The sequence below is a fragment of the Aethina tumida genome, chromosome 7 (assembly GCF_024364675.1).
Source record: "Aethina tumida isolate Nest 87 chromosome 7, icAetTumi1.1, whole genome shotgun sequence".
Taxonomy (NCBI): domain Eukaryota; kingdom Metazoa; phylum Arthropoda; class Insecta; order Coleoptera; family Nitidulidae; genus Aethina; species Aethina tumida.
In genome coordinates, this window is record NC_065441.1 from 1,662,904 (window position 1) to 1,678,552 (window position 15,649).

Consider the following 15,649-nt stretch of genomic DNA (forward strand, 5'->3'; position numbering starts at 1 on the left):
TACGTCGCGATTTTTTGCAATAATTATTATAATATATATTGTTACTGCTGTACCAGATCAAATATTGTGTATTGGTGAGTAGAATTTTTAATATTAAGGTTATTTTATTCATCCTCTTTACATGATTTTTATACATATATTTCGGTTTTTACACCTATTATAAACTTAGTTTTGTTTCTACAGGGTGTTTTTTGAATTTTCTAAACTAGTTTAAATGGATGCAGGCAAATTTAAGTAGCAATGTAACAACATCTATTTACTGGATTGGGATTTGCAAATTTTCTAATAAACAATATTTATTTATTAATAAGTTAACTTAAAATTTGTTTAAATAATGTTCATAAAAGCTTAATGATGTCAATTCAAAACTAATATTTCAAATATTACAGAGCCTGTGATATTTTTCAACATTATTTTAATTTGTTTTCTTTTATAAAATATATTGTATGTGAATAAAATACTCTAAAATAAAATGTTTACTATGTTGATCTAACAGAAAAGTGATTGCAAATATGTAACCCATATTACACTCTCCGAGATTCATTACAAAATTCCCAAAAATTACTGGGACACAGAGATACCACCTATTGCGTGTGAAAAGGATTTATTTAACTTATTTTTGTACTCTGTTTAGAAATGCAAGAAACAAATAAAATTTAGTAAATATAGATTTTAGGGGATTACCCTACTTTCTGTAATCAAAGAAACCCAAAAAATAAATTGTATTTTTTTTTAAATTGTAAGTGGCAATACGACGAGATTTTCTTATAGGGAAGGTTACTAATTATCTTCATTTTTTTATTCTTGTAATAACTCCGTGTTTCGCAAAGTTTTGAAGGAATAAAATGTTTCCTCCTTTCTGTCTTGTTTTTCACGTCATGGCTTCATGAACACTTCGGAGCTCTTCCTGGTGTTCTATGAAAGATGATCCATGTGTTAGTTTGGAATTTAATTATGACCCTTCAGGAGCGGGTAAAAAACACATTAAATAAACTAAGTGTATTAGCAGATAATGAATTATTATATTATATAGTAGGACAAGTGTTTGACCCGTGTGAATTTAGAGAGAGACATCACGCATGACAGAGACAGTAGAAGTCTGTTCCATAGTGCGACTTACTGTCTCTAATGCACACGATGTCTCTTTTAGGATTCAGATGTATAATTTATTTATTTATTTAATTGGATAGCTTAGTAGAACATCAGAAATAAAAATGCGTTAAATACGAATCCATTTCTTTAATGAAAATAATGTACAAGTTATTGCCTAGACCACCATTAGTATCTTACAACTTCGAATAGGGTCCTTACATAAACTTTCTCGATAAAAATCTTCTAGATACAAAGTTATGTTTGTGTATAGTGTGTTATTACTATTTTTTGTTCGAAACAGTTTTTAGCCATTCTCTCGTGATTACAAAGTCACACAATCTCTAGAATACATTTATACTACACACATATAATTACTAACGATAATACTAAAACACTATGACTCTGAAATGAAATGTCATCTTTACAAAGGTTCGAATCTGCTCTGGTTATTACTAGTTGTACACATTGATATGGGTGCAAAAATTGGAAACATTGTCGGGTCGAGAAACCATTCGAAATGTGACGATATGTGCAATAACGGACCGGACAATGTTTCCCTATACATTTAAATCACAAGTTACAATATTAATTTCATTTCGGTACAATTTCATCCAAAGGAAAATGTACAGAAATAAATATTAAAAGCTCAAGAAGAATATCAGTTACGTTGTACAATATCACCTGAGTTTTAGGAGTAAATGATATTCTTCGGGCTTTCAGCTTAAGAATTACTGGTAAATATATGTGTGTAAAATGAAGAAAACATACACGACCCTATTCTTCTTCATTTGTTAAATTTCGAAGGTCTAAAAACAAGAGGTGCTGATTTTGTACAAGAACGCAATGAATTGTAAAAAATCGAAAAACAAAACCATTTTTTCCTTTTTCCTTTCAGTGTATACGAAATAAAGAAAGATATACAACAAGTTGTTTATTATTATTATTATTTTTAACTAATTAGGAACTTTTTCATTCATCTTCTAAGTTGGTCCTCATAAATAGACCGTCTAATTTCGATTATATACACTGACATACATATATAAAGTGATTATTAAAATTCATATACACTATGCTAAACAAAAATCTAGACCCTAAATTACTTATATATTTACCATTTGAATGTACGATCTTCTCTATGTTACAACAATATATTACACCAATTAGCGAATGACAATCACTCAAATATAATATATGAGACCCTGCTTTACAAATGAATGTCACCTGCCAATTATTTTATTTTTAAAACACGCCTTTCCGAAAAATCCGATCTTTTTAGTCGATCTCTCGAAAACGCCACCTCAGGGACACTATTTACATGATATATATATATATATAATAATATATAAAAAGGGATAAACAAAAAATACATTTTATACAATAAAAATAAAACTATAAAACAAGAAATAAAGGGGGGACACCTACCAACTATGAACATAAGTAGTTTTTGGCATAAACGTGTTGGGACCGGTGCGCACACCAGCCGCGACTTGAACGATTAAAAAAATTAAAAGTCTACGACAGTCGAATGAAAAATAAATCGTTGTTAATGACAGTACTAAAACGCTAAAAATAGGAACTTGTTATATGGAGTGGAAGACTGTTAGTAATGTTTCGTCAGCCGATTTCGTTTCCCGCAACGACTCGTGGCGGTTTGCATTCATGAAACACAAAACGTTATTTGATACAAATAAGGAAACGCCAGTGCAAAATCAGAAACGACCGGCCGATCGGGTGCGGCGAACATCCGTGCGTAAATTAACCAAATAAATAATGTAATTAGTAAGACTAATCTGATTATGTATTCTTGTTCTGCGTTCGACCGATTGTGAGATCCAATAAACCAATCGACAGTCGTGAAAAATGTCCGTCCATCGCACAATTTCACATAACAAGCATTCCATTGCACATTAATCGATGTAGTGATCGGCGAAGAAGTTGACGTTGTGTCATTCCTGCTTCACCATCACGTTCGGATTGAAATTGTGTCCCGACGACGTCACCAAACTCAACGGGCTGCTGGCCAGGGAATTGGCGATGGCGAACATGGCGCCGTTCGTGTTGGCCACCGAGCACGGCGATCCCATCGCCGCCGATGGCGGATTGATCCTCTTCTCCTTCTGCCGCCGGTTGCAGAACCACACGCGCACCACCTCCTTCTCCATGCACAAACTGTCGGCCAGCATGGAGATCTCCTCCGACGTGGGCTTGGGATTTTGCATGAACGCCTTCTCCAACGCCACGCGTACCGTCGTCTCGATCGACGTGCGCTTCTTCCTCCGTCTGCCGATGGTCTCGGGCGTCGTCATCGGATTGCTCAACGCTCCGGGGTTCGTCAGCGTGCTGTCCGCGTCCTCCAGCCACTTCTGCAGCAGCGGCTTCAGCTTGCACATGTTCTTGAAGCTCAGGTTGAGCGCCTCGAAGCGCGAGATCGTCGTCTGCGAGAAGTCGTTGCCGTACAACTTGCCCATCGCCAGACCGACGTCGCCTTGTGTGAAGCCCAGCTTTATCCTTCGCTGCTTGAACGTCTTGGCGAACTGTTCCAGTTCCTCCAGGTCGGTGGTCTCTTCGGGCGAGGGTTCTAGTATTCTCGAGGGGGTTTTCAGGTGCTGGGGCGTCAGACCGCCTGAGCTGGGAGTGCTGGGGGTCAGCATGCTGGCCGGGATGTGGTTGTTGGGGGGTGTCGTCTGAGTTTGGGGTAGCTGCGTGTTCGCTGGTATGCTCGTGTTGTGTTGGTTCTGTTGCTGTTGCTGCTGCACCTTCTGCAGCTGCTGGAGCTGTTGCGCCGCCTGGGCCGCTATCTGTTGCACCTAGGGAAGAAGAAGAATTGATTTAGATTATGCTTTGGGTTTTGGGCGATTGCATGTCTGGTTTAAGTGTGTGTTGAAAGTGTTGGGTATGAACGTCATGCGAATCGGACATTAGAAATTAAATTTCTAGCTTGTGCAATCAATGTACATTGGTTGGTTATGTAAATTGTAATTATGTAAGGGGTACATATATTAACTATCGGTGTCCATGCTGTGTTTTATTGAAGCGAACACTCCGGAAAGGCCACACTAAGATATATAGTTACTGTTCACGTGATTAGAATATACATTGAAAATCATCTTAAAATTAAGGTGGTCTTTTCGTAATGGTCTTCATCGGTGGCAACGTACAAGAACATGTAAATAATCGTGTGAAGGGGAACAACACACCTGCATGGGCGGTCTGGTTTGGATACCAGATCTTGGGAAACCTTGCAGAAAGCCCTTCAATGCAAAATAAAGAAAACCATCTTTTAATCCGTCGAAACATTTTAAATATCAGCCAATATTTGCGATCACGATAAAGATTAATGTAACGATAAAACACGTGACCATTTCACACATTTCGTGATAATTTTGATAAAACGTACCTGATTGTGCAGGAGAAATTGTGCCTGCGGGTTCATCTGGTTGCCGCTGGCCTGGTGGAGCATCGCGAGCTGTTGCAACTGCTGCAGCCCCTGGGGGTTCTGGAACGCCTGTAGCATTTGTAGGGGATTGCCCAGGAAGCCTCCTAGACCTCCTAGCGCTGCCAGTACTCCGGGACTGGAGCTGGTGACTTGGGAATTGGGCGTCGATATTCTCGGCTGATCATTCTCTCCGGTGACCTGCGAATAATGACAAAGCTGCGATTTAGTTGGAGGCTGATGGATGGGACAAGAACGTAAGACAAAAGGCTGACCAGTTTTTTCGGCAACGTAATTAAGAAACCGGCCAACACTTAAATGAAGCCGTAAGATGTAAAGTGGTAAATTATGATCTTAAATAGATGATGTGCGAAATTCGCTCAGGTAGTTAATCGTTTACTGTGCGCTCGCCACCAACAATTTACCATGCTTAATTTAACAACTAATTACGAGCGTCTCAAAACAAATAGCCTGGGAAATTAAAGGATGCGCCAGCGGTTTGTTTTCAGGGAGCGAGCATTGAATTATTGCCCGGCCGGTGTCTGCATAATTAATTTCGATACTGCCTCTCGCCGTAATCATCAAACCGACTCCTCGGACCGTCACTTTAATGAAGACGTCGAACAAACAACGGCGGATATTAATAAACCGGCAAATCAAACAAACCGGGGAATTTCGGCACGGATCAAATCTACGAGGGCCGCATTGGGGGGTGGGGGCGGTTTACTCCCCGCGGACCTTGTTCATTTAACTTTTCGGCCCCCGCCATTCACGAACTTTGCGATTTATTGTTGTATGATTTTCGTACAAACGTTCTGGGATGCCCGTCAAATATTTAAACTGAAAACTTTAATATAGTTGTGTAACGTTGATCTTTGTGCCCTCGGGACAACTCGACTCGATTTGCACGCGTCCGGAAATTGATATTATACCTTGTTTTTTCATCAATTTCTCTTCCATTTTGTTTATTGTTAATCAACATTTGTTGTTGACAAAATAATGCTCATAATTAAATACTTAATTTCATTTTTTATTCTCTGTAACATATATTTTTAATTTGCTTGTTTATTATGTTCATAATTCTTCTGGTATTTTGTGTGAAATGATAATTATTGACTAAACTATATGATTAAAAAAATATTTGTCCAATATTCTCTTTAAAATTACCATTTTACTTACTGAAATTTAGAAAATCATACCTCTCATTAAATAATTAAAAAATTGAACAAAAACATAAATGGAGTGACATAATTACTAATATTTCTTTGAAATTGAATTTATACAGGGTGATTCGCCCAACTTATTCATCAAAAGATTATGGAGAATGTAAAAAAGTATTGATTTGAAATTTACATGGTTTTTGTTATTTACGTTTAATTTTGTGCATGGCAATACTTATACTAATCGAAAGGTTTTCTATATTCAATTTATTGGAGCTAAAGTATATATTATTCCATTGAAAATAACAAAATTGTTTATGTTTTAAGATGCACAAAGTTAAACGTAAATAACGAATACTCTGTATAACATTTATTAGTATTAATAACTGCTCCTTAAAGAATGATACTTAATTAAGGTGTATGCCAAAAATGAACTTTTCATCATCAAAATTGGTGGCTTTACAATCATTTTAGTTGTTAGTTGGTACAATGATCAGTCAATTTTTGGAAAAAGTTAGTAAGTCAGAATCCACTGGGTACAGCCATTTTATTTACGATCCAATTTCATTTCTCATTAAACATCTTTTAAATAAGTTGGTGATTCATTGAAAGTTTGAAATAGAAAAAGATAAAAAGGTTATAAAAAATAAGTAGAAAAATCATTGCATTTTTAGTCAGTTTTTAAATATTTCAGAAATTCTTTAACAATACTGAACACTAAAGTCACTTCTTATATCTGTCTGGAAATATTCAATTGTCAACAGTTATAGTTATTTAATTTAAAATTAAATAATTAATATGTTAAATTTATATCAAAATTATAATTCTGCATTTATTTTATTGTTTATTTAATAAACAAAATAATATTTGGTTGATTTTATCATGTCATTTTAAATAAAATTATTATAAAACAGATGAACTTTTATATTTTTTTGATTAAAATAATTTCAGATTGGAGAAATATTTATATATATTTTTATATATATATAATAGGAAGGAATAAATTATCTGTCAAGTTGTATATAACTGATCCTTTCAATGTTTCCCTTTTTCTTTCATTTGAGATGAAATTTAATTGGGTAACTTTAGGAATGGTTATAGATTTGGTCTTTGGATGATTAGACTTACCAGGTTTAGTGCGCCTCCTCGGTCGCTGTCCATCGAGTTCTCATCCTGATTGTCGAGATGGTCGCTGTTGATGCTCTGATCGTCGCCGCTCAAATCGCCGTTAGGATCGCCATCTGAAATGATACAAATTCCCAATTATCCGTTAACTAATGCGCTTCTGACGATTTATAAATGACATCGGGGGAGGGTGGATTAAGCGTGTTCAATCAATCATCAATCATATCGGCCGTGGAGAAGAAAGAAAGACGGGGACCGGCGATAAAAGGGGTGTGAACGTCCGAGGAATGAAAACTGGTGTTAATGCGTGAAATACAACCCTCCTTAATCGATTATCGACGCGCCATATGTGAATTACGATCGCGCGACTGTGATTTTTTCAAATAAAATTCCCATTTTTTAAACCCCTTTTTTCCGGACTCCCTAATCGGTTTATTGTTCGCTTGAAATATGACCGTTGTACATTGTCTTGTTGGCCGTTTTGGTGGCACCATTTGACACTAAATATGGGAAACGAATTCGAATATTTATAGTATTTAATTATATCGTTGATTAGAAAACAATTCGTAGTAGGATTTAGGTTTATAAAACAATAATAGCGGCGCCGCAACATTTAAAAACACTTCAGATTACCCAGATAAACGTCGATCATTAAAATCGTAACGCGCAAATAAAAGCGAAATAAGAAAAAATAGGTTTATAAAACCCTAAGTGATGTTTAACCCTTTTTAATAAAGAAAATGGGCACGTGCCAAGGCTTATGGGTCACGTGCGACCGCTTGTTGAATTATACAGGATCGGAATTTATCACGGAACTCTTTGGCAACCCCTTAAAAAAAGATGCAAACGACCGTGAGGGGGGAGCAACCATTTTACATGGCATTAGCATTAAAGTGTGTTAAATTGACTTGTGGGGTGATCGATGGTAGTTTCACCCTTTGACGCCGCGTCGTAAACGCCATTTTAAAATGAAGGGGGTGAAAAAGCATCGCGGGCAATTTTCCGACCGATCTGGCGGCGGTGTTGAGTCCTGCGACCGCGCCGATAAGCCCCATAACAGTTCGGACGATAAGCAACCGGTCCAGACGAAATTTCACACCGGCTGAATCTTTATACGAGCGCGGTGTTTTTTTCTTTGTCGAGGGATGCACCCGCCGATGCGTCCGTTTGGGCGTGAAAATAGTTTTTTTTCCCCGTTCACACTCGCGCGCGTCCGCATCCACTTTCGGGGACGCAAACTCGATGGTCAATAATGGAAATCAGTGTCCGGTTTTTTTTTTTTTTCGTGGGGGGTGAAGTACATTGAATAATGTTTAAGGGAATTTGTGGGGGAATCATCGGGTCAATTTTCTGGCATTATGTTCCTGTAAAAGGATTTTTTATTGATGTATTGGAATTATAATTTTTGGTTGGAATTTGCATGATGTATGAGCGGCTGTCGGGTATTAAACAGTCTGCCAGTTTTTGGGGTAAACGAGACACGATTTCCGCATACAAATCTGGCAAGTTGTACGGTCTGTTGCTTTTGGGGTCCATTTAAACGACGCACAGAGGAGCTGGTCAAAAGTCTATTTCTGAAGTTGGCTAAGAAAGATTTATGTACCCGACTTTTTTTCATTCACTCACAGTTTTCAGAAGATTTTTTTAAATATTACTTCAGTGTCTTTGTGAGATATTTTCAATTTGTGATTTAAGCCAAATTTTGAGAATTTTTGGAGTAAACTCTAATTTTACTTGTTAAGTTAATAATAAAGTTGATGTCACTTCCAATGAAACCGGAATAGTATAAAATAAAAGAATTTAAATAAATATTAATTAAATTTTTAACTATTAAGAAAATTCATAATACAGTTTACTTAATTAATTTCAATAATAATCTATTTCAAGGAAAAATTATTGTTAAATTTAGAAAAGAATTTTAAAATTGATATAAAATACAAATTTTTTTTAATAATTTCAAGTAATAAGTCATTTAAGAATTGCTGAGAGGAAAATAATTTTCAAAAAAATTAAATTTGTGTCTAAATATTTTTTTATTATGTTTATGATTTTTTTAATTATAAAATAAAATTAATGAAATTTCAAAAAAGAAAATTTTTTATGATTTTTTTAATTAATAAAATAAAATTAAAGAAATTTTCAAAAAAAAAAAAAAATGTAATCTTACATATAAAATTTATTTTTTTTCTTTGTTATATTTAGTTATTATTAAATTTTTTTAGTAATTTCAAGTAATAAAAAATATATACAGAGTCAATTTCTCTAAATAAAATAAAAAATGATTTCCTTTAATAATAAAATAATTATATATTGAACACAAACTTCAAATTAATTTAATCTGATTATATTATGTACAAACTTGTTAAATATCATGTGATATATGTGAAGTAACCACTTTGTACAATAAAATATACTAATTTCAACTTTTAGTCCATACATTGATGTGTACTTTGAAATAATAAGTAAAAAATATTATATTTATCATACTACGTAAAATAAAAATTTGACTGTAAGCATTAAATTTAAATGAACACCTTCACAGTTTAAATTTAATGTACTAAACAACCAACAATCGAATTCATTTCGGCCAGCTTCCGGTGGTCAAACACTCCTTCGTGCGACGGTCAAGTTTGCGGGGCATGTAAATCGCCCCTCGTGATTTTTAACTCGAAACTACGTGCCCGGACTGTTAAAAAAAAATGAACTCGAAAAGCACATTTTTTTTCGAACGTTACAAAAGTGTTTTCCGGACATAATAAAGCGAAAATCCCCCCGTTTATGCATTTTTCATACCTGCGCCGATCGCATTTGAATAAGTCGACGGGGCTGAACGGAAAAATATTCAGATTTGCGCCCGTGAATCGGGATAATAAAACTATACGATCGCGCCGATACAGTGCCACACAGTGTGGACAGTGTGGCCGAATTAATAAAACAAAAACCGTTCATTTTTCCAACGTTCCAATTGTTGGCAATAAAACGTCGGCCGTAATTAGGCTGGGAAAGAGTGGTCGTCTCGACCTCGTGGGGTAAAAAAAAATGCTTCATATAAAGCCTCGTTACGTGGCATTACGAAAATTACCCGGGACGAAACAAAAGGCTTTCAGACCCGGTTTTTTATAATTCGAGCAAACTCACCGTCGTGGGACTGGGGCGTCGACGGGGTCTTCTCCAGCCTCGTGATCGGCCTCTGGTCAGCTGCAACACACACAAAACATAAGTCTTAATTTGAATCCGCTCCTGGTGGTGGTGGCGGTGCTGGTGTATTTTTTCTATTACAGGCCGGCCATAAATAACGTTCGGCACGGGACATAAGTGAAATAGTGTATAGGTGTAAGTGAGCAAAGGATAAGGAGCGGGAGTCCGGTGTAATGGAGATCGGGATGTATGCAAAAGCCGGGGTTAAGGATGTGAAATAATGGCGTGGGGTCAGCGATGTCCCAGGAGTGCACTAAGGAATAAACTATCCGGGACGAGTGTCCGGATGGACGGCGGCGCCCGCAAAAGACCCTCTTACGTTGTCCACATTTATAAATAAAACAGATGCCCCGGACTGCATCGCATTATCCCCCCCGGATTACTTAAAACTACTCACAATAATATTATAATAACAACAATACATATCCTCATAATTTTATATAAATATGAATAATAGGTAAAGGGGGAAGGAAAGTGGAGCGAAGGGCTGCGATTCGTGTATTATTCATTTGTCGGTTTGATATTTGCATGTAGAAACTAGCCCCCCGTCTTAAATAATTTATGATAGGATTCTCGCGTTCGAATTTCGTCCGACTACACATCTACGCAGCATGAATATTTAAATGTCCGATCGGGAAAATGCATGCGATATGAACGGACATTCAAAAATTCAAAACTCAATTACCGGTGCATGCGAGATTCGACGGCCCAAACACAAAATATCGATTTCAATATTTATCGGTTTAATTGCGATTGCGATTGCGATTGACGGCCTCTTATTAATGAGAGAGGGGGCGGCGGTAATATAAAAAATTAACGGTCCAGAAGGAATAAAGCAATAAACGACGGGATTAATTGGTTTACCGATATATTTCGGTCATTATCCACTATCAAATACAGAAAAGCAATTAATAGAGCGATATCAATTCGATCGCTTCTGTCGGGAACTAATTTCTTGTTATGTGCTTTTTTTTCATAAATCTCTTTGAAAGTGGAGGCAGGACAAATTCAACCACCTCCCCCTCAGGAAACAAAGGAAAAACTAAATAAATCTAAGACGGTTTAATCAAAATTCTCTTTGATCTTAATTATTATTTCCTGGTTGTTAAAAATTAATAAGATTTCTTAATTGATTTTTTAAAACACACAACCCAAAGTTTATTAAAATTTTTTCAATAATTTCAAGTAATAAAAAGTATATACAGTGTCAATTTTTCTAGATAAAATAAGTGATCTGAAAATTACTGAAAGGACAATAATTTTCAAAAAAAATAAATTTGTCTCTAAATATTTATGATTTTTTTAATTATTAAAATAAAAATAAAAAAAATTCCAAAAAATATATTTTTTTATTATATTTCTGTTTTTTTAATTAATAAGATAAAATTAATAAAATTTATAAAAATAAAAAAAATTCCAAAAAATATTTTCTTTTATTATATTTATGATATTTTTAATTTATAAAATAAAATTAATGAAATTTCAAAAAAAAAAATAAATAAAATTATATCTACATGTAAAATTTATTTTTTTTTCTGTTATATTAAAAAAAAAAAATAAAAAATTTTTCAAAGGTATGTTAAGTATCAATAATCAAATTGTGAAAAAAATCAACGAATTATTAATTAATTTATAATCAGCCATAATATAAATAGTAGAATATTATATTGTATATTAGATTTTAAAATATAATAATTTTATTATTATATAAAATAGTTTAATTACGATGATTTAGATTACAATATTTTATCAGTTATGTTATGTGTTTAATAATTTAATTATGATAATAAATTATTACATTGTCAGATGAAAAAAATTAATTTCTAAGTTAATAAATTGAAATATGTTCTTATCTTAATTTATGTAAATTTTTAAAGCTAGAATCTTTAATTTAAATGGAATAAATTAATATATTTAATTGCAGTGAATGAATGACACATTTTATAAAAAATACAAATTAGTCACTGATAAAAAAATAAAGCACTTAAGTTAATTTTTTCGATAAAATAATCCTTGACCGAATCTAATACATATTTCATCGGCAAAAATAATTGAACAATTGAACGCGGAGACGAGATAAAACTACAAACACAAAACATGTACTTACGGAAAGCAGGAAAATGAGGCACGTTGCTCTCAAAATTCAAGTAATTAAAGATGTGTCGGTGCGGCATACTATTACTCGTGACCAGTGATGTCATATTGAAGAACTTATTAAAACTGAATAATATTTAAAACGTATGAACTTATGAGGTGATAAAGATAATTCTTTTAAATATTGATAAGATCGATTAAATAAATAATAAATATTTTAAGTTAAGGCGCACGTGGAGTGTTTGATCTAATTACGCTCACTCACTCACACACACATTACTTATACTTCATTAATCACCACGAAAATTCCCGAATTCCTCGACTAAATCAACAAGAGCAACGTTTTAAAAACGAGCACGTAAATGAGCCAACTGATCACGAGCATCGGCATAAAGATCAAGAGATAGGCGAACATGATCTTCACCCTCCGAATGCACCACCGGGACTGGCCGCGGTCCACTCAACACAAATATTCCGATATTCGGGACGGTTCGAATTTTATTAAAATTCACCCTTCGAACGACGTTGCGGCCGCGACACGATGGAATCGGGTACGTGTAAAAAATGAACGAGAGGTAACACACCCGGGGTGTGTATCATTTATGCAGCAGGCCGTGATTGTTTGCGTCAACGGCGGGTTATTTCTGTTAACTAATAGAATTCGAATTTCGCAGGGGAAGGGGATGTGCCCCCACGTTAAAGGGTGGGGATTTATTTGGGCATTTTCAATTGTGGGACTCAGAAATGTGTGATTACTCTGAACTATTAATTTTTTTTGTAAACCTAATAGGTTTAATTAGACAGTGAACAATATTCCTTCCAAAAACACCTTAATTACCTTAATTAAGACTTTGGTTTGAGGGCACTTTAATCACGAACACTGAATTTGGATGCGAAAAACTAATGGCTGTGTCTGGATAGACGCAAAATACTGAAAACAATTAGATAAATACTTAGTTTTTTTCTCAATTTCAAAGATCATTGTCTTACAAGTGTCGAGATTAGACCCACGGTGGTGCGATAAGAGTACAGTACGTGAAAAGATGCTGTCAAAACAAATTCGTTTCCAGTTTTCCGTAAATTAAATAGTTGCATAATCGCTTAGGATAATTGAACTTTAATCAGTAATAAATAATTCACTCGACTCTATTTGTATAATTGGCGTCAGGTTGAATAATAATAAAAAAGAGTGATCGTTTAATAAAATATTTCAATATAAATTTCAAAACATCGATACTTGAAAAGCGATAACAGGTGTGTGTTTATTACGTGCAAACAAATTTGTTCTCGATTGATAATTTTATTTATTTTTCATCATTCCCTCAGTGAACAACACGGCGAAGGCCAGACTGGAATTATTATTATTATTATTACCTTTGATAAATTATCGAAATGTTATTTATACATACAATATTTAATGATATTATGGATTAACTTGTTTTGTATTTTTTATTATTTAAAATTTAATTAAAATATTTTAGTCAAGTCAAGTTACAAGAAATATCTAATAAATGGAAAAAGATTAATCTTTAAATTATCTATATTATTCTTCATAAACAGTTTAAGGTTTTTTATTTATTCTAACTTTAAATTATTATTCAAAATAGTATTTTTATTATAAATTTTATTATACATATTATTTCCTAACTTAATCTTACCTAACTTAAAATCAGAAAATGCTAAATAATAGAAAAACTTAATTAATTTTTTATTTTTTTTATATAAACCACTAAAAAAACTCATAATGTACAATATTATACTTTATACATTGTTTCACATTCTTTATTAAACTCTTTAATTAGAAATTTAATTTAGATCATTTCCTCATAAGTTATTTAAATTATTCTTATCAATCCAATTTCTGTAACTATATCAAAATATGAACAATTAATATATTATCTTTTATTATTTTTTACACATTACTTTTTATAAATTGTCTAGAATTGATAAAAAAATATAACCTACATCTAAAATTTATTTTTTTTTTTTTGTTATATTTAGTTTATTAATAATTTCAATTAATAAAATACACAGTGTGTATTTCTTTAAATAAAATAAGTGATTTAAAAATAGCTGAAAGGAAAATAACTTTGTTTTTTATTGTAGTAATGTTTTTTTTTAAATTAATAAAATAAATTAAAAGAAATTTAAAAAAAAAATCAAAAAATATTTTTATTATTATGATTTTTTCAATTTATTAAATTAAAATTAATGAAATTTGCAAATTTCAATAAAAAAATATTTCTTTTATTATATTTATAATTTTTTTAATTAATAATTAAAATTAATGAAATTTAAAAAAAAAATGTAAATTACATCTAAAATTTATTTTTTTTCTTTGTTTTATATAATTTTTTTATTGAAAAAATTGAAAAAAAAAAATTAAATTAAAAAACAAAATTTTTATTTTTTTAAAAACAGATTTTAAAAGATTCACTAAACATTTTTTATGATATTGAATATAAAATAATAAAGTTTTTCATAAATATGTTTTATTGTTTTCTTTGATTAGAGAGTCTTTGATCATTTTAACCGATATTATTTTCCTATAACTAAAAAAAGGAAAGATAATCAAAATCATATTAATTAGAAAATTGATTCAGATTATTCTTATCAATCCAATTTTTGTTATTCTATCAAAATATGATCAATTAATCTTTTATTATTTGTTACACATTACTTTTTATAAATTGTCTGAAATTGAAATATTCCTTTTCTTTGAAGAATAAGTAAACGTTTAAAAGTGAAATTCGTTTCATCCCAACGTTGGTCTTAAAAAATCGATTCGCTCACACATCCATACATAAGTGAGTCCTCTCATTTCGGCCCAATTTCCATACATACACACAGAAAGTGCATCTCACAAACGTGTTTACACAGTATCGGGAATGAGGCGGTGCGGGTGCGGGGGAGGCTCGGCCAGCTGCTCGCCCTCACAATTCGCACACATTCCTACCCCCTTTGGGCGAGCGCCCCGCTCACATGTATATGTGCATATTTGCCTTTGGCCCCATCAAATTTTACTCCGTCCAATGCATAGAATATTTAGTCCACCTTCATCGAAGTCCACCGGTCGGTCAGCGGTCAGTGTTTGCGCTCGAAATTGGTCCCGGCCACTCTCTTTGATATTTATGCGGAAAAAGGGCATGTTTTATTAATGCGAGCCCGCCGAAAAAACTTCATTTTTTTAATAATAAGCGTCCGTAAACGACCCATCCGATCGCAGACGGCCGTGTTTGCCCAACACTCAAAATACTCGTACAGTACGGTGTGTGTACGTACGGGTTATCGAGATAAACACCTTAATCGATTTTATGTGGAATCCCACGTATGGAAATTTTAATCCCGTGTAACCGATAACACACATTTAAAAGGGTGTCCCTTTAAATTGACACGTCGCCGCCGAAGACGATGTAAATTAGGGTACGTGCGATCCGGGGACGGAATTTAAACTACCCCCTTGACTTCGACACGCTCCTCCGGACGGAAAATGCGCCGCTTAACAGGTAGCCCATTATGCATGCACCCCCTCCTAATATCGTTTTTT

The 15,649-nt window shown here is 33.5% G+C and overlaps 1 protein-coding gene across 1 annotated transcript in view; it reads right to left on the bottom strand.

The window, feature by feature from the left end:
- Positions 1-1,224: 1,224 nt before the first annotated feature.
- LOC109606180 (POU domain, class 2, transcription factor 3-like) overlaps positions 1,225-15,649 on the bottom strand; it is a 45,413-nt gene continuing 30,988 nt past the window's right edge. Inside the window, exons 4-7 of the mRNA XM_049970146.1 lie at positions 9,949-10,008; positions 6,814-6,926; positions 4,490-4,726; positions 1,225-3,899 (exon numbers count right to left, since the gene is read on the bottom strand). Of these exons, the coding sequence (XP_049826103.1) occupies positions 3,039-3,899; positions 4,490-4,726; positions 6,814-6,926; positions 9,949-10,008 (1,271 nt within the window). The 3' untranslated portion in view covers positions 1,225-3,038. The remainder of the gene's footprint in view (positions 3,900-4,489; positions 4,727-6,813; positions 6,927-9,948; positions 10,009-15,649) is intronic.